At 39.6% G+C, this 24813-nt stretch overlaps 1 protein-coding gene across 1 annotated transcript in view; it reads right to left on the minus strand.

Annotated features, from left to right (window-relative positions):
• The window catches only part of FBXL2 (F-box and leucine-rich repeat protein 2), a 31954-nt gene extending 12521 nt beyond the window's left edge, over positions 1-19433 (minus strand). The window contains exons 1-5 of the mRNA XM_005877118.2: positions 19383-19433; positions 18203-18264; positions 2174-2228; positions 1827-1901; positions 606-700 (exon numbers count right to left, since the gene is read on the minus strand). Of these exons, the coding sequence (XP_005877180.1) occupies positions 606-700; positions 1827-1901; positions 2174-2228; positions 18203-18264; positions 19383-19433 (338 nt within the window). The remainder of the gene's footprint in view (positions 1-605; positions 701-1826; positions 1902-2173; positions 2229-18202; positions 18265-19382) is intronic.
• Positions 19434-24813: the final 5380 nt, after the last annotated feature.

Genomic DNA, 24813 nt, shown 5'->3' on the forward strand with positions numbered 1-24813 from the left:
AACACATTTAAAAACTCCCTGCAAGTTGCCAGGCAGCCACTAGAGGGCGTGTATAACCATTCACATTTACAACAGTGCTCCTCAAACTTAAAATTTTTATATTATTGGACAAAGAACACTTAACATGAGATATATTCACTAAATAAAATTTTAAGCGTACAATATGTTACTGTTGGCTATAAGTACTAGTGCTCCTCAAACTTTAATGTGCACACAGAAGAGCTTGGGGTTCTGTCCCTACTGACCCCAAAGTCATGGTCTGTCACTACTCTACACCAGGGGTGGGGAAGGCCCGGCCTGCAGGCTGTATAAGGCCCGCAAAGTCATTGGGTCTGGCCCTGCCAAGGCATTAGGGGTGAGTTAATTAAATGTGTGACCAAATATAGCAGGCTGATTTTTAAGCTGATAATTTTGTATGGCCCCGGAATGATGTTATAAATATCCACAAGGCCCTTGGCAGAAAAAAGGTTCCCCACCCTGCTCTAAGCAAATCACCAGGAAAGAATTTACAGAAGAAAAACACACAAGATGCTTAGTGTATTTTCGCTGATGGAAATGTCAGCTACAACCTGCTGTGGCTGGCGAGTCACTGAGGTTCGACTTACTTCAGGGAGGAATCCCCAACACCAATGCAGCCTCGCAAGCTGAGCTTCCGCAGGAACCCGCCGCAGCGCTTGGAGATGTTTTCCACCACTCGACCCTGGAACCAAGAAAGTTAGAGAGAAATTTTGTTTTTCATGCTGCTTATCTAACTGAACAATAACCTGAAATTTAGGAAGTTCAGAAACTGAATATTAATATTAAAGCTGTTATAAAATAAAATTTTCTCATTTGGTCAGGTTTACCACTCTTAAATAGAGGTATACATATTTCCAGATAAGTATACCAGAATCTCAAAATTGTAAGAGGCTTTAAAGATTATTTTATAGGCAATAAAACCGAGGCACTGAGAAATTATGTGGCTCAAGTGGCCGAGCTGGAGTGACACTTCAGTGACATCTTGCCTCACTCCTGGCTCATGCTGCTGCCCTTTCTCCATTCTTCTTTATTTATTTTATTTTTAAAATTTTTATTGATTTCGGAGAGAGAAAGAGAGGGAGAGATAGAAACATCAATGATGAGAATCACTGATTGACTGCCTCCTGCATGTGCCCTATTAGGGATCGAGGCCGCAACCCAGGCATGTGCCCTGACCGGGAATCAAACCGTGACATCCTAGTTCATAGGTGGATGCTCAACCACTGAGCCACACTGGCTGGGCCCTTTCTCCATTCGTGACGGTGAATTTAGAATTCTCAGTGGATCTTTCAGATCAACAACTATTTGTCGATTGTCCCCTCATATTAAATCAGAGAAGCAGGTGTTAATGAGGCAGGTGTTGAGGCTTTAAGAAGCTAAGTGGTAAAACTCAGATTATAAATATGAAAAAAGTAATCTGTTACCAATACAGAGCATAGTAATATACAAGCAGCATTTTGGTCTGTATGCATGGAAATATCTTCTAGGTTCCCCTCTCTATTCTACCTCCTTTTTTTTTTTCAATTTTTAATTTCTTTATTGATTAAGGTATTACATATGTGACCTCATTCCCCCCCATAACCCCCCCCACTCTTGCCCTCGCCCCCCTGTTGTCTGTGTCCATTGGTTGGGCTTATATGCATGCATACAACTCCTTTGGTTGATCTCTCACCCTTACCCCCACCCTCTATTCTACCTCTTGCCACTTTAGTATTAAATCTAAATGCAACACAAGAAACATGCAGGGAAAAAGGAGCAGTTCACTTATCTTCTTAAAAAGTCTTTTGTCTAAAACACGGTTAACTTACCTCTACATCTGTTTGAAAGTTAAAAAGGTCTATTCTTTGCCAGTTGCTTCCATCCAGGGCTAAGATGTTCCAAGCCTGGGAGGTGGAAGTAGAGGAGGAGGGATTGGGGTGGAAAAGATACATTTATTGAGACCATTAAAGAAAGTCTTGACTCAACCTTTGTATTTTCAAGCTTGTATTCTTGATATACATTAAGTTTATCATCAAATATGGAATTATGACAAGAGTGTGTTACATTAAATATAAAAGATGACATTTTAATTTTTAACTATTTACTTGAACTGAAACTCATCCACATTCTAATAAAGCTTGAGAGTTACTGATGAAAAATCTGGTTGATACCTTACCTTGGAAATCTGGGCACATCGGCACAAAGTTACTATATCCAAGAAGGAAAATATTCTAGGAAGAAAGGGAAAAAAACACAAAGAATGAAACGGTGTTAACATTTCAGGATATCTATAACTTGAAAGATACAACCTAATGAGCCATCTGGATAGCTTCATAGTTTGTTTGTTTTTCAAGTTTCATCAATTTGCAACACACACGTATGCTATAATTTTACACACTACTGTGAAATATTAAATGTTTGCATGTTCCCAAGCTGTTTCAGATGCACGACACACAAATCCCCTTAAAACAGAACTCATTACACTTAATTTCCCTGGCTCTAGGCATGGACATGAGACAGACCACAACTTGTTCTATTCAAAGACCAATCTCCCAGGAGCTAAGTCTGGTGAGAGCTGAATCCTTCTAATTCTGTGCCCTGCCTCACAGCGCAAACCCCTCTTTTGGGGGGAAGATGCCCTAACCAGGCTCAGATGCCGAGCCTCAAACAACATGGCCAAGAAAAGTTCGATGATAAAACCTATTTGGGCAGAAAAATGGAGCTCAAGGTCTATAAGTGACCAGTTTTTTATGAGCAAAAGCCAAGAAGCCACAGAAGATGGGAAAGATGGGGAAAAGGAAAGCAGAGAGAAGCACACAGAAACTTAGTTGACACCAGTAAGCCCCTGGAGGAAGCAGGGGCCGTGCGGCAGGGGCCTGGGTTGGGTCCTGACATCCTGGCAGTGGAGTCGCTAAGGACAGCTTAGTGGCCAACAGCTGCGTGCGCCTCAGTCGTGGGCAGTGACAGTGAAAACAACAGCTTCTCTAGGAGAACACAGGTGCATGGGACGAGGTGAGGACAGTAATAGGATCTCAGTTCTTATAGTCCCAGAAGGTAAATATGAGAGTCTGTGTGTGGAAGGGGGGCAAGGAGGGGATGGCAAACAGCCACCTGTAAGTTCTTCAAAATTCTTCAGCGAAACAGTCAGTGGTGCGCTGAAAATCTGTGGGCTCGGGGAAGAATAGTAATAAAGCACCAGACAGCTGTACCCTATGACAATGCACCCACAAGCAGCACCACAAGGCTAGTGTTAGCATAAATACCATTCTACAAGATAGGCTTCAGTCATGTTCTAGTGAAAAGCCAAGGAGAGACGCATAAGGGCTGCACTGACCTTAACAGACTCAGTGGAACTTTGTACATAGAGAAGTGCTAGTGGCTGAAAATGAGCACTTAAATATATATTTCGGGGTGTCTGCACACCTACATTGCCTCTGTGGGAATACATCTTGTCCACAAAAAGCCATCCTACCTCAAATGTCCATGTTCTGTGCCATATGACCATTTCACAAGGAGCCACAACTTACTGCCAGCTCCATGAGAAACCAGGAGAGGCAGAGAAACAAGTACAGTACAGCAGAGTCATACTCCATGCTGGGGTTGGTCTCTAGGTACCAACTGAGGGTGAAAAAGGAGTTAGCTAAGTTTCCCTTGAAAATCCCTTATGAATGTACCACCTTGGAGACCACATACGCTATCACCTCTTGGTAGTATAACAATAACAATAGTTAACATTGACTATGTACTTCCTATGTGCTAGCCGCAGTTGATGTTAGTCATTTAGTTGTGGCGACAATGCTATGAGGTGCCACTGCTATCTCCATTTACAGATAAGGGCACTGAGCACAGAGAGGTTAAGTAATCTGCCAGGCCACATACAGACAGTGAGAGTGGAGCTACGATGTGAACCGAGGTAGTCTAGCTGGAGAGCACGAGCCCATGACTACTCTGCAAGCTGCCATAATGATGAACGCAGCTGCTTCCCCTCAGGATTGGGCCAGATGCTATTTCTTCCACTGAATAGCAGACGACGTAGTCTGTGTTTAATGAGCATACTATGTGGAAATCATAACTTTAAATGCTAGAATCATAGCAACTGAAGCAAGATGCTCACACATTCAGACAACAGAGAGCCAACAGCTGGGACACAAGTCCACATTTCTCATCTCATGCTTAGTGCCCCATCTGATGGTTACTGAATGAAAACGCAGATTTGCTGTAGTATTTACATCATTGTCCCTCTCCCCAAAGCCCCCATGACTCTCTGTGGTTGAGTTTGCACACGTCCATCTGCAAGCTAGGACTCCAAACTGGCAAACTGCAGCCTAAGCCAAGTTCCTGAGTCATGTGTCAGCGAATGAAACAAATGCCCGGAGTGACAGAGCTGGGACACTGGCAACAGAAAGAGACAGAGGAGTTAGATCAGTGGGATACTGAGGTCTGGCTCTTGAAAGTATTTTTTTCCCTGGAAATTACTTCCTATCTCATTGTGGTAACTTCGCCCGTAATTAGAAAAGCATGGCAGGTCCTGGCCAAGCTGGTTAGAGTGTCCTGATTCACCCAAGTTGTGGGTTCAACCTCCAGTCAGGGGAATCAGCCAAAGAATGCAAACCGATGTTTTGTTTCTCTCTCTCCTCTCTCTCTCCCTCCCTCCCTCCCTCTCTCTCTCTCTCAAATCAATAAATATTTTTTAAAGCACTGCAATGGCAACTTGGTTATCAATACATATGTACAGGGGCATATAGAGTGGATGTACTTCGGACTTTGTATTCTGTTCCATTGGTCTGTCCACCTTAATAAGACCATTTTATAATTATGAAGCTTTATAATAAGTCTTGATGTCTGGTAATGTAAGTCCTTCAACCTTGTTCTTATTCATCAAGATTACCTTGGTTAGTCCTGGCTATTTGTGGTTCTTTGAATTTCCACTTATGTTTTAGAATCGGCATATCAATTTCCACAAGAAAAATTGATGAAATTTTTAATGGGATTTCACTGAGTTTACAGGAACTTGGGGAGAATTGGAATCTTTACAATATTAAGTCTTCCAATCCAGAAACTATCAATAACTACAAGGAAATCTACAGACCAGTCTCTCTTGTGAGCATGATGCAGAAATCCTAAATCAAATCCAGTGATACATAAAGATTTAACATATCATGGTCAAGTCTAACACTGACTTAACATTTTAAATCAATGTGATTCATATTAATAGAACTAAGGAATAAATCCTTATGCTATCTCAAAAGATGAACTGTGGGACAACGATAAGAGGTAACATGCACATAATGGCAATACCTGAAGAAATATTTGAGGCAAAACCGAGAAGTTTTCAAATTTAATGATAGGTACCAAACCATGCTGTCCCAAACCATAGATGCAGGAAGCTCAGAGAACTCCAATCATGGCAAATACTGGCCTATAATTTAACTTTTTTATAACATCCTCATTCAGTTTGGTATTAGGTAATATTGGCCTCATGAAATTCCCTTTAATCTACCCTAAAAATATTTTAGCTACTTTGCTTCAAATATTATCCCTCCTACATTTTCTCTATATTCCTTGTCTATAATTTCCTTTATACATACGTTGAATCATCTAATTCCATCTTCTGGGTCTCTTAATCTTTTCTGTATTTCCATATCTTTATTTTTCTATGCTAAATTATGTATACATTTCCCATCTCTATTTTTCAGTTCTCTAATTACCTTTTCAGCTTCATCTAATACCGCAGATGTTTAATCCATTTATGGACCCTTATGGTGGATCATTTCTTTAGGTACCTTGTAATGTTTTATCATGATCTCATTTTCTTTTAAATATTTTTTTTCAAACTGAATTTCCTAATTTGGAGAATCTTATTATAACTATGTTTTTATTTATTTCAGAGAGAGGAAGGGAGAGGGAGAGAGAGAAGTATCAATGATTGGCTGCCTCCTGCATGCCCCCTACAGGGGATCGAGCCCACAACCTGGGCATGTGCCATGACTGGGAATCGAACCGTGACCTCCTGGTTCATGGGTCGACCCTCAACCACTGAGCCACACCTACCGAGCATGATCTCATTTGCCTCTGATTATTGATGTGTAGAAAGCTCACACATCTTGGTTTTTTAAATGTCCCTATAAAATTTTTACATTTGATTCTGCCAAGTTCCCCCCAAATTTTCATCTTTCTGGCATAAATTTTACATTAATTTCTAAGCTTGGAATTTCTAAATCATGTATACATGAGGTCAGATTTCTCAAGAAAGACCTTTTTCCCCTTCACCCAAAGCCCCGATCAGAAACAAGTCTTTTGTTTGTTTTTCTGGTTTGGTTTGGTTTTAAATTCCCATCTTACATGTCAGGAATCTTCCCAGGGTCTCTGCTTTGTGTAGTGGTCACATATTCGGCTCCTCCCCTTGTCCATACAAGGCCTCATCTCCTTTCTCAAGGTAGCAGTAAAATCAGAGCCACTGATAGTTTGCTAACCACTCCAGTTATGAGTACACAGAGATTATTTCTTTCCTGAACTATATTTACTTTTTGTTTTATCTTATCATAATCATTGTTTTCCTTGTGTTTTCATGCTAGCCCAATTACAAGGTTACAGAATCCAGAAGTCAGGTGTTCCTTTTCTTTGATAACAATTAACAGTGTAGTATAGGGTGTCTCAAAAACCATATAGAAACACACTTTCAATAACTATAAAGGCAGTGTTTATTAAGATACATTTCATTTTCAAAATTGAGCATCAGCTGTTAAAGTGTGTATACATTTTTTGGGACACCCTGTACATAGAATGCTCTACAGGGTAGAATACCAACTATCCTTCCCTTCCATTACTGTATCAAAAAACAGCAGCAGCAACAAAACACTAGGTACATGAGCTATTTGATTACACATATGACTTATAGTGCTGAATAATCTGTTCAACCAGAAGTTTTTGCTCTGCTGAATAGAATAAAACCTTTATGCCTTATCTTTTATAGGTGAATATATGAAGATATATGAGGGTGGTGTATGTTTTTTTGTAGATTATAAGGCTAATATCCTGTACACAACTCTTTTTTTACTGAAAAGCAGTAAGATATAGAAGGAAGAACATGAGAGTTAAAGTCAATAGGCCTTGAAGCCTCAGAACCACACAGACCCTTCACACTCCAAAGCTCATGTTTTTAACAACTGTGGAATCTTGATCAACTCATTCAACCTTTGAGCCTCAGATTTTTCACCTATAAAATGAAGATGATTAAAACTGTTCTACCTACTTCAAGAGATTATGTTGAGTATCAAGTGATGTTTTCGAAATTGCTACAGTGTACTCAAGAAACATTATTTTTCCCCAAAAAATAATAATCAAGAGCAAATGTTAGACTGAAGGGGTGATACACACTGAGAACAATTTCTTAAAATAAATAAATAAACAAACAGAAATATCAACAGTTTCTCTCAACTGGAAGCAGAACCTTAACAGAACTTTAGGAAAGGGTGGAGAACTTTATCACATACACATCACTGGTTCTGCTGTAGGTTAAGAATGGCAGTAAGCCCCAGAATATGATGACTTTTGGCATTACCTGAGATCAGCTAGGATAACAAAAAGTGATGCCAGGCCCTCCCCGCACTCTCCAAAGAACTACCTACTTAGAGTAACATCCCCAACGATGAAAACATAGGCTCGGTTCTTTTGTGCAAATGACTGGTCTTGGAATGTGGATACAGAAAATAATTTCTTCCCTAAAGCTCACAAAGCCCGTGTTCATACATTAGTGAAAACAACTGTTCTTTAAGCAAATGTTAAATGTGCTTTGTATTGGTTTAGTGATGTTATATAAAAGAAAAAGAAAACCTTAAGTTCCATGAGTCTTCTTTTAAGGGCATCGCCAAAGAACTCAACTATGAGACAAACGTGTACATTAACTTGAACTGCTGAGATGAGGAGGCTCTGAAACGAAACCACCACTTTTTCTCCCTACAGTCTAACCCCATCAGAACTACACGAGGCAAAGGCTCAGATTTTCTGGAAGGACATGGATGGAACCTCATGTGAACTCTCACACGACAGTAATTATGAGCTGGCACTAAGAGAGCTTACCCTTCAGAAATGTTTCCACAAGTAGGGCCACTATCTACACTTGTTATCTGAATGTGAGAGCTGAGGTATGTTAGAGGGAGATTTATCTTTTCTCTGTGCATCTTTTTACTGTGTCACTTGCTAAAACTATCAAGCATTTTAATTTAAAATCTAATAAAGAAAAGATTAAAGAAAGAAAATGACTCCAGAAGAGCAAAACTAGCCTCACATGAATGGACAGTCTCTCTTTGGTTTGGACCCTCCATATTTTCTTTAAATATATTTTACTGATTTTTTACAGAGAGGAAGGGAGAGGGATAGAGAGTTAGAAACATCAATGAGAGAGAAACATTGATCAGCTGCCTCCTGCACACTCCCCACTGGGGATGTGCCCGCAACCAAGGTACATGCCCTTGACCGGAATCGAACCTGGGACCCTTTAGTCTGCAAGCCGACGCTCTATCCACTGAGCCAAACTGATTAGGACAGGACCCTCCATATTTTTAAGGGAAGTCAAAGCTAAGTTAATTAGTTCATTATTAAAATTGTCATCATTACATTTTCTGATAAAGAATAGTTTATGGCTTGGTTCCAATTATCCTATTACTAATTCATGAATCGAGGTTTCATCATAAATACTGAGCACTAAATAGTAATTAAAATAAAACACATCCTGAAAGGAAATCAGCCAGCTTCTGACTAAATTTATTTAAAAGGCATTTTAACAACAAGAGTCCAGTCAAAGGAAAGAGCAATGACTTCGTGCAAATGCAGGAGTGGAACAACGATGAATCCACTTCTGCCATAATGCTAGTGATTAATTAAAGTATCCATAATCGAGTTCCTAGAGAACGAAAAATTTAATTTTTTAAATATAAGTGGATTGATGGGAAGGTGAAATTTTCCATAGTTAGACAACCAGCATGGAGCTGGAGAGTGGCTTGATTTTTAATCTTATAAAAACAATACATGCTGTATACAGACTTTTGCAGCTAGCTTTTTTCCACTCAGCATCATAACTAAGATTTGTCCAGATAGACTGTATTAAGATTGAATCAAATTAGAACAAAGGATGAAGAAAGTAACTCTGAAATTTAATAATAACGAGGTGTGTGTGTGTGTTTGTGTATAATCAATTTCAGAGAGGAAGTGGCGGGAAGCTGTGGTTGAAGACAGCAGAGCTTCCTTCAGCCGGGTCCCCAAAAACTGCAGAGAGCAACTGACAGCTTCATCCCCGACCCCACACCCCCAATTCTATCAGGTGAGCAATAAGTACACTTGTGTTGTGTTGAAGACATTAGATGTATATTAGATATGTATGCCACATGAGTCTACTGTAACTACACTAATACAGAAATACCTTGAGTGGGGTGCTTCCAAAACAAAAGTTTAAAATATGTCACATCTGCCTAGTGGCTGACAGCACAGAAGCACAGCACATGGGAACGGTTCTGAATGAGAAATGGGAAACAAAATATTCATGAAGATGAGGGACACCTGACCCTACAGAAGAGCCCAGGGGAGATCAGCACCAAGAGGACCAGCCACAGGGACAAAACCCAGTAAATGGAAGACATCAGCACATCCTCTTCGTACCTTTCAAACTTTTCACAAATGGTTTTAGTTGGAATATTCTGATACACACAAAAGACTACATGACACTCTGTAGTCCCGAATAATAAAATTGCATGAATCACCACTCAACCTTGAAAACTAGACCATTCCCCGCATCACAAAAGTTTAAAATATGTCACATCTGCCTAGTGGCTGACAGCACAGGAAACATGTATCAGAGCTGGAAATAGGCATACATATCTCCCAGAAAGAAGCTTGTACACTTAAACCTAAGAAGTTGATTTATTTAATTAATTAATTTTGCTGCTTTTAAGATTCCTTGTCTTTAACTTTTGACACCTTAATTGTAATGTGCCTTGATGTGGGTCTCTTTAGGTTCATACTATTTGGAACTCTCTGGGCTTCCTGGATCTGGATTTTCTTTTTCTTCCCCAGGTTAGGGGATTTTTTACTCTGTTATGGAACATAAAATCCAGGACAAACACCAGAAATTATAAAATGCTTAAAGGACCTATGAGCACACTCAAGAGGGAAAGAAGATGGCCTTGAACTTAGGGAAAGCTTTAGGTTCAATTAGGTGAAGAAAAGATAAGCAAAAGAGAGAGACTATCAACAGGTAGAAAGAACATGGGAGAGAGCAAGTTAGAAAATGACACTTTCAGGGATGGGAAATAAATCAGTTGCCAGAATATGCAAGGAAGTTGGGAAAGAGTGAAAGATGAGACAGAATAAGAGTTAAGAAGTAAATAGTTCTGGGAGAATAATTCAAGCCATAACAATTTAGAAAATCATAATAATCATAGTTTTAATAAAAATATTAGCTTTGTTCATTAAAATCCCAAATTGCCCTCTTATAAAGATTATTAAATTGGGACACTATATAGAAAATTGGATGAAGAAAAAATATAAAAAATTCAGTAATATTAAAAACAAGAAAAAGGGGGGAAAGCAACTACAAATCAATAATAAGTAACTACACTAATACAGAAATACCTTGAGTGGGGTGCTTCCAAAATAAAAGTCTAAAATATGTCACATCTGCCTAGGGGCTGACAGCACAGGAAACATGTATCAAAGCTGGAAATAGGCATACATATCTCCCAGAAAGAAGTTTGTACACTTATACCTAAGAAGTTGATTGATTGATTGATTTTGCTGCTTCTTAAGATTCCTTATCTTTAACTTTTGACACCTTAATTATAATGTGCCTTGATGTGGGTCTCTTTGGTTTCATACTATTTGGAACTCTCTGGGCTTTCTGGATCTGGATTTCCTTTTCCTTCCCCAGGTTAGGGGATTTTTTACTCTGTTATGGAACATAAAATCCAGGACAAACACCAGAAATTATAAAATGCTTTAAGGACCTATAAGCACACTCAAGAGGGAGAGAAGATGGCCTTGAACTTAGGGAAAGCTTTAGGTTCAATTAGGTGAAGAAAAGATAAGCAAAAGAGAGAGACTATCAACAGGTAGAAAGAACATGGGAGAGAGCAAGTTAGAAAATGACACTTTCAGGGATGGGAAATAAATCAGTTGCCAGAATATGCAAGGAAGTTGGGAAAGAGTGAAAGATGAGACAGAATAAGAGTTAAGAAGTAAATAGTTCTGGGAGAATAATTCAAGCCATAACAATTTAGAAAATCATAATAATCATAGTTTTAATAAAAATATTAGCTTTGTTCATTAAAATCCCAAATTGCCCTCTTATAAAGATTATTAAATTGGGACACTATATAGAAAATTGGATGAAGAAAAAATATAAAAAATTCAGTAATATTAAAAACAAGAAAAAGGGGGGAAAGGAACTACAAATCAATAACCCAACAGGCAAAAATATAAACATCCATTTTACAGCAGAGGAAAATACGTGTGACCAGTGAACATATAGACAGATGCTCAACATTACTAGAATTCAGGAAAATTCAAATCAAGAGAACAATGAGATGCTATTCTACACTTAAGACATGTAACAACACTAAATGTTGGAAAGGATGACACATCTTATCAATGTAAACTGATAGGACCACTTTAGAAATACAATTTAATATTACTATATGAAGTTAAATATTTGTATAGCCTATGACCCTCAGCAATTCTACTACGAGAGAAGCTTGTATATTTGTACCAGGAGACATCTGCAAAGATGTTGACAGGAGCCAAACAAAGCAACATGGATCACTGTGAGTAACATAATTTTGAGTGAAAACCGTGTTTCAGAAGATATACTTTTTTAAAATAAAGTTAAGCATAATTAAATATATTGTAAGTTCCTGATAATATGAGCATGATGGTGAGGAGAGAGAAAGGGCAATGGATGGATCAATGATGAACTGTAGCATTAACCAAGAATTAGAAGTAATCCAATTTAACTGCAGCTTTTTAAAAAGTTGTAGTAATCATCCCTGCATATACTAGTACATCTTTGCTAATACATCTGTTAGCAAATTCCTAGAAATGGAATTTGTGAATATGTACATTTAGCACTTAGAATTTTTCCCCATCGTGGCCCCACAGAATAGTTACATACATATTCCCACCTCTAAAGTGCCTAGAGTATCTGTCTCCTACCTCTTTGCCAAAACCTGGTATCAACAAACTTTGGTTTTTGCCAGTCAGATAAGCAATACTCATTATTTTGATTTATAATTTATACTTAAATATGGGCCTGACTGAGCATCTTTTTATCGGCCATTTTATTTCTTCCTTTGTTCATACGTCTTCAAACTCTTTTTCTAAGAGTTAATTCACTTTTATTATTAACTAGAGGCCCGGTGCACAAAATTCATGCACGGGGCGGGGGGGCTTAGGCGGACATCCCTCTCATAGTCCAGGATCCCTTGCTCCTTACCACCCGCCTGCTCACTGCTCCTTAGCGCTGCTGCAGAGGCAGGAGGGGCTCCTGCCACCGCTGCTGTGCTCACCAGCTTATCTGCCCTGTGGTCAGTGCGCATCATAGCGACCGGTCGTTCTGCCGTAACGGTCGCTTAAGCTTTTATTATATAGACTAGAGGCCCAGCAGGTGACATTCATGCACTGGGGGGGAGGGGAGGTCCCTCAGCCCAGCCTGCACCCTCTTGCAGTCTGGGGCCCCTTGGGGGATGTCTGCCCCTGGTAGTCAGTGCATGTCACTGGCCGTTCTGCTGTTTGATTGCTTTGCATATTAGGGTTTTATTATATAGGATAATTTTAAGAATTTTTGCTTTATATATTGAAGAACATAACCCTTGCTTATAATGCATATTCCAGTTATTTCACCCACCACTGTGCTATTTATCTTTGCCACATTTTACTATTCATAGAGTCAAATTTACCAATCTTTTCAGTTGTAACTACTGAACACAGAGTTTTTAAGTTAACAGATCTCTAACATAACATAATCTCCACAGATTCTTCCTATCTGGGGAGTTTTATTGGTGTTTCATGCCATCTCAGTGTAGATTTAAAAAAAAATCCAAATCATCAGAGTTTTAATGTATAAACATCACCCCAACCCAGACTGAAGAAATTTTGCTGTTGACATGATCTGGACTTAACTGTCAACCCTAAAATAGTTTATAATAGTATACAGAGGTAATTAAAAGAATGGGCCTTTAAGCTTCTGTACCTGATTCAACACATTAATTCAGTCTTGTATTGGCTTTATGCAAGGCAAATACAACTATGAAAATGAATGAACAACAACAACAACAAAAAACACCTCTTTAACAAAAAAGAAAAATCTGCATAGATGCTCAAACTTGAAATTGCAGTAGGTACCCCCAAAAAAGCATCTTACCTGTTCAGCTGTCTTGGAATATATATAAGGTATCACAGACAGCAAGAGGTGGAGGCACCAGTCCTTGAAAAAGTCCATGGAGTGCTAAACCCAACCAGCAGGCAAGGACACCCACTCAATGATGCCCCAAACACCGCACTGCTCCCCAAGGTCCCAAAATTACACATAAGCACTGGGCTGTAACTTAATGATTGCAACAAAACCCACAATTATTTTTGCCCAGAATTTAGAATTGGCTTCTAAATTTTAGAGAAGGAAAATTTGGAAATTTATGCGCCAGTCATTTTATAATTTTCCCTGGCAAACTAGTAAGCTGGCAAATTAGACATAATTGTGTAGTTGATTTCATTTGCCCAGAATTATTAGGCTCAGCAATCCTCTTTGGGGCAATCAAACCTTCCTTCCTCAAGCCAACAAACACTATTAGTGCTTAATTATGTCATGTATCCACATACATTTAAAAAGGGAAGAAAATGATATAAAAAATGGTGATTTAAGTTTTTTAAAAATGTCTCTAAAAAGATTTATTTCATTATTGTACATAACAAGAGCTTTGTCTTCTTAGAATGTTTAAAAATATTTACTCCCAATAAATCCTACACAAATATAAAAGTATATATTTATTCATGTAGCACTCCCTATGTCCTGTGAAGTAGTACATGTTTTTATTTCATCATTAACATCTGAAAGCAACCGCAACAGAAGTAAAAACTTAAGGTCAAACTAATATTAAAATTTATAATGTGAGTTGGGGGTCAATGTTTGACTCACATAAGACTCCTTTTCTCAAAAGAGGAATAATAGTGAGGGGTCCAAGACTGCCTTGTTTATAATGCAAAATAATTATCAGCTGTCATAACACCGCCACCAATCTGCTTAAGCCCTAGTAGATGTCGGTTTACTACGAGATATTAGCATGCCCTTTCCACTGAAACTGAACCAGTCCAGGCTGGTGAAGCACTGAGCTACATTAACTTACTTAATAACCAGGTTCTCCACTGAGGTATTGTTAGCAGTAGCATAGGCTAAGGTCCATATCAGGACAGCTTGCTCTTATCAGTTGTTTGCATTAAAACTGACCACACTGTCAAACAGCACTGACTAAGTATTCAGGCATCCAAAATTTATATTAATAACAATAAGCTAACATTTAGTTAACATTTATTAAATGCCAGGTACTCTAACAGCTAGCAACAATCCCATAAGGTAAGAAATATTACTATTGCTGTTTTATTTTATTTCTTTCTTTATTTATTTTTGGTGGTTAATCCTCCAAGGATATTTTTCCATTGACTTTTAGGGAGAGTGGAAGAGAGAGGGAAAGACAGAGAGAAACATTGATTGGTTGCCTCCTGCACATGCCCCAACCAGGGCCCTGGCCAGGGAGAAGCCTGCTGACTCTCTATCCATTGTGCCAAACCGGCTAGGGCACTATTGCTGTTTTAAACACGTGGAAAATTACGGCCCAAAGAATTAAGTTACTTTGTGGTCACAACTAGTAAACGGGGAAAGCTGAAATCTCAACCAAGTCTGGCCCCAAAAGTAATATAAACAATAATGATGAAGACAAGCATATGTAATAACAACACAACTCACTAATGGATATGTAGATAACAACAAATTAAATATCCCCATTGTTATAAGCATTACATAACTGACTCCCAAGGAAGAGTGAAATGACAGGCTGCATGGTTGAACTGTTTGAGAGCGAAGGGTAGAGAGGAGAACCTGAATACCTTCAATTTATGAGTGAAAGCTGGGTAGAAAAAGCAAAATTACAAAAACGTGTTAAATAACAAACTGAAAATGGGTGGTAGAAGAAATCTGTGAGTTAATAACACTGAGCTGTCTTACAACTAGCAAGAAGATGATCTGATGAAAAAAACTCACAGATTTTTCTGAGTGATTCGAAGTAACATAAATAGATGAAGAAAAGCACATAATCCCAGGTTGTGCTTGTGAATGGTTCCAAAAAGGAAGCTGCGGCTTCACTTGATGTGCCCAGTGACAGAAGCTGGTGGAGAATTTAAGAGGGTGGTAACAGATGCAGTCAAAAATGGCAGAAAAGAAAATGACCTCAGCTACAAGCAAGATTCTCAGGTCAAAGAATCACACCTATTGATGAAGTAAGAAATGCCGGTGAGCAGGAATTCAACAAGAACAGGAACCACAGCCTGCAGGGTCACAGAGAAGCCTACAATAGGAAGCCAAAACATAAGCCTAGAACAAACCAATATGAAGGCATCATTTAACTGAGCAAAAATAACCAACACTTAAGCTCGCGAGGCGGAGACCACTGCACGCGCTCACGTGACTGGGGAATTAACTGATGGCTGGAGGAGCATGGCTGCTTTGGTAACAGGCTCAAACCCTTCAGAAGTTTGCTCAGAAAGGTTAGCTAGGCAACGGGAGAGCTACTATTGCTTGTAATAGAAAGTCTGAGAGTAAAATGGCAGCAATGACTTAAAGGCCAACAAAAATTAAAACACCGTGATTGGCTAGAGTTAGTTTTGAGACTCGTGAGCCAGAGAAGACCTGTATGGCAGCACTTGACAACTTAAATCCCCCCGAGAGACTCCAAAATAAGAACACAAGTGAATAGATACGTTATGTATATTTGCTCTCAAATGGCAATTAAAAAAAAGAAGATCTGTGTATGAGTCTTGTGGGGCATAATTCAAAAACTGTAACGCCAGGATTCTTAACAGCTGGCTCCATCATGGGTCTTTAAAAGAACTACAAGTTCTAAAACAGCAGTTCAGAAATCACCCTAGCACAGAAAGTAATATAATTCCCTTCCCCTTTATTAAATATATTTTTATTGATTTCAAAGAGGAAGAGAAAGGGAGAGAGAAACATCAATGATGAGAATCACTGATCAGCTGCCTCCTGCATGCCCCCCATTGAGGATTGACCCCACAACCTGGGCATGTGCCCTGGACCGGAAATCGAACCGTGATCCCCTGGTTCATAGGTCGATGTTCAACCACTGGGCAACACCAGCCAGGCAATATAATTCCCCCTTTTTTGGGGGGGGTCAATAGATAGAAACTGTTCCATGACTGAGTACAGTGTAAAAGCTAAACCTACCAGAAGGGAAAGCATACTAAGTTAGCAGCGCTCACGAGTGGAGTTTAATCACACCCCATGAATGACTAAGATGGGTCAGCCTGGAGCTGGTTATGATTCCTCAGAGCAAAAATGACATATTCGTATTACAGCTCGATGTCTGTGCTACATGTGCAGACCAGGAATGAAACACTGGACAATACTAGGGGACACCGTCCATTTTGTAGTCTTTGTGGATGGCATCCCTACGGTTGTCTACCAACAGCCTGCCCACCCTAACCCAGCCATACTGGTTCTAGCGGCATTTGGCGCTAAACCGAGACCTTGTGGGTTTATATGATAAACATATCATTCCTTCCTTGTTACCACTTAACTTTAAAATGCCCTAAAACGCCAAAAATATTGTCTGACCCAAACAACTATTTGTTTTATTGAAATAAAAGATAGTTGATGCATTTTTCACATGATCCTGTCATGAGTTAATTTTCCTTTTTATTAACAGAGTAGAGTGAGCTCATGACAACAGTGACAAACAACACCTGATGACTAATGAGACACCCTCGGAAGCCCCAGAAGCGTGATCACCACCACAGAGAAGCTAAGTCCTCACTCCATTTCTGGTGGACAGCAGAGGTTAGTCATCTGTGGCATTTACAGTGACTCTGTGATGAACTCCAATATGTAAACAGAATTCATACTCATTCCCCAGAAGTTAAAGTGAGATTTAGCACAGCCAGGGAATGGAGTCATCTGGTCAGTCTCTTACTGTGCGTCAGCATTTCCCAAAATTTTTTCCATGGAATATTAAGAGGGTGCCATGGCGAGTTTAAAATGCCACAGCTATCCATTGTGGGAGCATCGCTATGCCTATTGGCTTACTAAGGCTCTGAGAAGTCATGCAGTAAAGAAATTGGTTTTGTTAACCTAGTGTATCCCATACTTATTTGTTCACAAAACCTGGTTTTTCGTTTCGTTTGGTGGAACATCAAAGATATGAGAAGAGTCTGGGAAATGCTACTCAAAGATGACCATGGATATATGTATTAATAACTAAAATGTAACAACCAAACTAAAATAAGATTTAGCTGATGATTGCAGAGTACTAAAGGAAACTTTAGTGCAGGGTCAACAAATGTTGGCTGAGAGCTCTACTTGGTAAAAATGACAAGGAAAATACCATTTGCTACATATTCAGGGATGCCAGAAACAAAGGAGAAAAAGCCTATTTTCTGTAGTCCTCACTGTCACTTAGCACACACTTCTCATAAGATGGATAAAAACATATCAATATTTGGGCTGAGAACATTTTAAATGCTCAGTAAGAACAGAAGTGTACTTCTTTTAAAACCAATTTATCAGAAAACAACTCAATGTCTAGGACTTCAGGAGCTCAGAACCTTAACAAAGTCTCTCCTCGTATTACGGACTACATTGGGATTATCTACTGATACCGAGACAATGGCACCTACTGAAGATTATTACAATACTTACCACATTACAAAAAGAATCCAGACCAATGCTATGTACATACTTAGTACATTCTGGATTAGACCAAGTAAAATTTAACAACAAGCTGAACAGCATTCTATAAAACAAAAACAAAAAGTCGGTTAGGCCAATTCTGGCTGTTTTTCTGTGCTACGGACTCACAGTGAGAAAGAAGACTGTCTTGGAATTTGATGACGGAATCAAATCTGAATTCTTTATCTAAAGTTTATCTACATTTACCTTAAAAGAAGTTCTTTTGGTAACTTTTTGTTAATAAGGCCTTCATCATTATTTGAGAAAACCTAAAAGAAAAAAAAAAAAAAGGAAACCCGTTAGTGCTCCTCAATTTTTTTATAAGTTACGTGTTTTTTAGATCAGAACAGCCCCAATTACTGTCCTACAGGTATGATACCAATTTCATGAAGCCACCACACTTCAATATTGATAGCTATAAGAACAGTTTATACCCTTTCACCATTTTTATAAAAATTGCAACATCCATTTCTATATACCTTGTATTGGAGGTTCTAACCAAGGTTATTAGGCAAGAAAATAAATAAAAGGCATCTTGTTGGAAAGGAAGAAGTAAAACAATCTCTGTTCACAGGTAACAATCTTGTATATAGATAATTCTAAAAAAAAAAATCACAGAAAATTCTATCAGAACTAATCAAGGAGTTCAGCAAGGTTGCAGGATACTATATAAAATATACAATATATTTACTATATAAAAATAAATTATATTTCCATATATTAGCAATGAACCACCTGAAACTGACATTAAGAAAACAATCTCATTTACAACAGCATTAAAAAGAATAAAACACTTAAGAATAAATTTAACTAAAGAAGTGCAAGACAGCCCTAGCTGGTTTTGCTCAGTGGATAGAGCGTTGGCCTGTGGACTGAAGGGTCCCGGGTTCAATTCCAGTCAAGGGCACATGCCTGGGTTGCTGGCTCAATCCCCAGTAGGGGGCGTGCAGGAGGCAGCCAATCAACAATTCTCAAACATCATTGATGTTTCTATTTCTCTCTCCCTTCCTCTCTGAAATCATTTTTTTTTAAAAGGGGAGGGGGAGAGTACAAGACATGTTGAAAACTTATATAAAACATTGTTGAGAGAAATTTAAAAAGACAAATATACTCACATCCCATGTTCACAAATTGGAAGATTTAATAGTGTTAAGTTAGCAACATTTCTCAAACTGATCCATAGATTTAATGAAATCTCTACTAAAATGCCAGCTGCCTTTTTATTGAAAAATTTAAAAGCTGATCCTAAAATCAATATGGAAATGCAAGAGACCCAGAATAACCAAAATAAAGTCATGCACTGCCTAACGATGCTTGGGTCAATGAAGTACCACCTATACAACAGTGGTCCCATAAGATCATAATGGAACTGAAAAATTCCCATCACCCTAAGTGATATCACAGCCATCATAACATCATAGTGTGATGCATTACTCATGTCGTTTGTGGTGATGTTAGTGTACAGTGTTTATAAATTGTGGAGGAATTGGAACACTCATACACTACTGGTAGACCCATTTCGGAAAACAGTATGGCAGTTCCTCAAAGGTTAAACATAAAGTTACCATATGAACCAACAATTCCAACCACAGGCAACTACCTAAGAAATAAAAATGTGTCCATACAAAAACTTGTACATGGATGATCATAGCAGCATTATTCATAATAGCCAAAAAGTGGAAATAATCCAAATGTCCATCAGCTAATGAATAAAGTGTGGTATATCCATACAAGGGAAAATTATTCACCAATCAAAAAGAATGAGGTACTAATATATACAACAGAAATGAGCCTTTGAAATATTATGTCACATGAAAGAAGACATAAACAAAAGGCCACATGTCGTATAATTCTGACTCCACAAAACCTTTCCCAGTGACTGCCCTGTTCCACTTCCTTAGACACCTCTGCTTAAGTCCCATTTCTTTCAGAGCCATTCCAGTGCTGGAGTGGCAGTGCTGAGGTAGACAGGACAGGGTAGAGGTGAGACACCAAATGAGGGAGGGAAGGCAGAGGTCAAAGTGTAGTCCAACCCATGGCTGTCCATATCTGAGTTTTCATAGTCTACGGGGATGGGGGTAGTCAAGTAAAACCTGCAGGGTGTCATTAGACATTACAAATAGAGAGTCTGTCATAAAATAAAAAAGGACTTGCTGGTTCAGCTGATAAGACCCTGAGACTCCTAATCTTGGTGAAGTACATCTAAGCCAGGCACTGGGCACAGTCTTTAGTTTGGAGAGAAGCCACGGTATAATGGCTAAGAAGCCAGACTTTGAAGACCAGCTGAGTTCAAATCCTGGCACTGCTACTGGCCAACTATTTGACCTTGGGCAAGTTGCCTAATCAATCTGAGAGTCTTAAATGGGTATAATGTCAATCTTCTAGGGATATTGGAAGGATTAAATGAGATGTGAAGTAATCAGCCTAAAACTAGGCTAGTAGTGAAAGACTCTATGAAAAAGAATTATTGTTACAATTAAGTACTAAAAGTTATGCTGCAATCCCAGTGCAGACAAAAGGGAGACCAAGACTGTCAAGAGTAAAAAAAAAAAAAAATGAATAGAGAAACCTCTTCTTTTCACAATCTATTAATACAGATCTCATTACACAAGCTCTCTTGACTACACGGCAAATAGACCAAAACTGTCCTTAGACGTCAGATATACTTTATTGTAAAGTTTCCCCTCCACCTTGTGCTTCCCAACACCAGCATAGAAAGGAAAGTGCCCAAAAGGGGCGAGTCCAAGAGAATAAATGAAAATGGGAAGACTGTATGATCAAGTATTAAGCACTAACAAAAACTTGATGGCAATAAATATCCTAATGTACATTTTGACCCACATGAATTAAAATTGAAACCATTATTTGATGTCTTTTTGCAACAATTTTAGAACATACAACTCAAACAAATGTAAAAATTACTATTAGAAAAAAACTTGGAAAATAAAATTTTACTTTTTTTAAAAAAATATATTTTATTGATTTTTTACAGAGAGGAAGGGAGAGAGATAGAGTGTTAGAAACATCGATGAGAAACATCGATCAGCCGCCTCCTGCACATCCCCTACTGGGGATGTGCCCGCAACCCAGGTACATGCCCTTGACCGGAATCGAACCCGGGACCCTTCAGTCCGCAGGCCGATGCTCTATCCACTGAGCCAAACCGGTTTCGGCAAATTTTTACTTTTTAAAAGTTTTTTAAAAAATATATTTTATTGATTCCTTACAGAGAAGAAGGGAGAGGGGCAGAGAGTTAGAAACATCGATGAGAGAGAAACATCGATCAGCTGCCTCCTGCACACCCTCTCCTGGGGATGTGCCCGCAACCCAGGTACATGCCCTTGACCGGAATCGAACCCGGGACCCTTCAGTCCGAAGGCGGACGCTCTATGGACTGAGCCAATCCGGTTAGGGCACTTTTTAAAAGTTTTATCCCCCAAGTCTAAATGGCTTTATGTAAGACACTGGTCTTTGTGATTCACAAAAAGTAGGTGTCAATTCCTGAACACAAACTGAAATGACAGGAGGAATTTTCAATGCTATTACAGCCATGAATATGAACCCTAATCTAATAACCTGTCTTCATCAATTCCTCCTCATTTCATCTTTGTGAAAGAGGGGAGGGAGAGGGGAAAGGGGGGGAGGCCAGGCCAGGCTACTCTGTTCTGTAGCAGCTATTCCAGTGCCAAGAACAACAAAATACAAGTATTCCTAAGTGCTCAAAACATTAAAATCTAAATAAGAAAACTAATTTCCTAACATATATATGGCAAATATATTGTTGACCATATAATGATACACTATATATGACAGTATAATCTAGTGTTTCTATTAGCAGGTTCTGTGACAAAGTGCCTGATTTTGAAATCTGGCTCAATTTATCAGCTGGGTGACCTGGGCAAGTTACTTTACCTCTCTGGGCCTCAATTTCCTTGTCTCTAAAATGGGAAAATGATATCTTCCTCCATAGGGTTGTTGTGCTGGTTAAATACGACATAGGTGCTTAGAAAACTATCTCACACATAGAATATACAAAATAAATGTCAGCTGTTGTTATTTTTATAGAGGCAAGAGAAACAAGAGGCTTAACTGCAGAAAATTTCATAGAGAAATAGTTAAAACAGAATTCCAAAATTCACACGCAAAGTCCTTTATATCAACTTCTAAAGTTGTGTTGAGCCCTGGCTGGAATGGCTCGGTGGATAGAGCATCGGCCTGTGGACTGAAGGGTCCCGGGTTCGATTCCAGTCAAGGGCACATGCCCGGGTTGTGGGCTTGATCCCCCGTAGGGGGCGTGCAGGGGGCAGCCAATCAATGATTCTCTCTCATCATTGATATTTCTCTCTCTCTTCCTCTCCCTTCCTCTCTGAAATCAATAAAAAGATACTTAAATAAAAATAAGTAAATAAATAAAGTTGTGTTGAAATGCAAGCATTTAATGAAGGGTAATGTTATAATCTTGAATACAGTTTTGGGGATCATACAGGCAGCCTCCTCCTGTCCCCTCCTCTACCATTCATTTCCCACCTTCCTCGGAGCCCAGGCATCAGCTTCTCACTCAACTGAATCCCTTCCATGAAATAAATTCTTAACGTTTAACAATACACAAAAAGCAAAGCATTTTTTTTAAAAAAAGCAAAGCATTTCTAAGTCTAGCAAAGCAACCACTAATATACCACTACAGCAAAATGCTTTTATTTTAGCGTCAATAAAACTCCAAAATTCACAAGTGAGTCGAGGTGTACTGTGGGTCAGAATGGAATGGGTGGAGGAAGGAGAAGAAAAAGAAAATGGCCAATAGGAGGAATACGAGATTTCGGAGAGCTGTGGACATTAATTTCTGAATATGTCTCCTTTCTCCCTACTATATCTGTAAGGGCTTTTCTCACATATCTTTCAATCTACATACAGTGGGGCCTTGACTTACGAGTGTCCCGACTAACGAGTTTTTTGAGATATGAGCCGTCTCTCGGCCGATTTTTTGCTTTGAGTTGCGAGCTAAAATTCGGGTTACGAGCCAGCTTCAGATACCCCACCACTAGTTGGCGCAGCGAACGTCACAGTGAACGCCACAACATCAGCTCAGCATCACGTGTCTCACTCGTTCACTTTTTGATTTGACATACGAGTAATGTGAGTTACGAGCTCCGTCACGGAACGAATTAAACTCGTAAGTCAATGCCCCCCTGTATATAAAAGCCTAATATGCAAATTGTCCCCTCGACCCAGAGACCAGGAGATTGATCGCTCGCTATGCCGTGCGCTGACCACCAGGGGGCGGCGTGGAATGAAGGAAGGCCCTAACCGGCCCTGATTGCAGGCCAGGCCTTAGGGACCCTACCGGTGCCTGAATTTCATGCACCGGGCCCCTAGTAACATATAAAAGTAAGTCACTGCTAGCTTTAAAACACAAGAGTTTGGTAAAATTCATTTTCTGAAACTTTCTGGCTCCGTTAATTTGTCACGTTAAAGCCGCTCAGCATTAAAAAAACACACAAAATAAAGACATTGCTGTTAGTTGTGGTTGATGTGCTTTTCCTGTTACCAACAAGCTGCTCACCTGGCAATTGTTCTCTCAGAGTCAATGAGGCATACAGACCATCCACCTTCTCTTCCTACAATGACTCTCCTTAGCAAGAAAAGCCAGAGCCCGCCAGGGTTCCAAATGGTAGGCTTTCTCTCCAGAAAGCCAACGGGCACTTGAAAAGCACCCTGCACTCTCAGCTTATTCATTCTTCCACTAATCTACACTAAATCACAGACGGTTTAAAAAACAAACAAAACACCAAAACACTGTTTCTTAAAAATAGGAATCTCCTTATTACCACCCCACCCCCTCAAACCAATACTCTACACCAGCGGTTCTCAACCTGTGGGTCGCGACCCCTCGGGGGGGTCGAACCACCCTTTCACAGGGGTCGCCTAAGACCATGGGAAAACACATATATAATTACATATTGTTTTTGTGATTAATCACTATGCTTTAATGATGTTCAATTTGTAACAATGAAATTACATCCTGCATATCAGATATTTACATGACGATTCATAACAGTACAAAATTACAGTATGAAGTAGCAACGAAAATAATTTTATGGTTGGGGGTCACCACAACATAAGGAACTGTATTAAAGGGTCGCGGCATTAGGAAGGTTGAGAACCACTGCTCTACACCAAAGGTGTGTCCCCAAGCAGCGTCCTCTCCTCTCTTACAGCCTTGGGGGGGCCTCTGGGGAAAGCACACCTGGGTCGGCAGTTTCCTGAATCCTGTCTCTTTAAGACCCCACCTCGGCCTTCCAGGCAGGTGGTCAGCAGCGAGCGGGCTCCGTGGGGGCCGGCGGGATGCCCACCCGAGTTACTGAACAGAGGACGGCTGACGCTCACAGCTACTCTTCATTAAACCCCTGCGGGTGGGCACTCCGCTGAACGCCGCCAGCTTAAAGCCCCCATGTTTTTAAAAAGGAGGGGGAAATCTCCAAAACGACAAGTTTAAATGTCCCCGTACTAAAGAGAAAAAAACAACCTGCCAGAAGGATGAATTTGAAACACATGCACATTATTCTACTTTTTATCTATAACTGCAGAAACAAGACAGGCAGAAGCACGGAGCCTGCAAGAAATAGTGTTCGTATGAATATATAGGATATTGATACACATCCTTTTTTTTTTTTTTTTTTGTAACCACACCCTCTCTGGGTGGCTTCCCAGGCAATGCAACGCCAAAATAGCGTCACGCTGTCCGGCGGTCCGCAGGGAGGAGGGGGTCCCAGCAGCGACCCAGACAGTCACCGGCAGAAAAAGCCGGGTCGCGGGCGCCA

The sequence above is a fragment of the Myotis brandtii genome, unplaced genomic scaffold, assembly GCF_000412655.1.
Source record: "Myotis brandtii unplaced genomic scaffold, ASM41265v1 scaffold506, whole genome shotgun sequence".
NCBI classification, from domain to species: domain Eukaryota; kingdom Metazoa; phylum Chordata; class Mammalia; order Chiroptera; family Vespertilionidae; genus Myotis; species Myotis brandtii.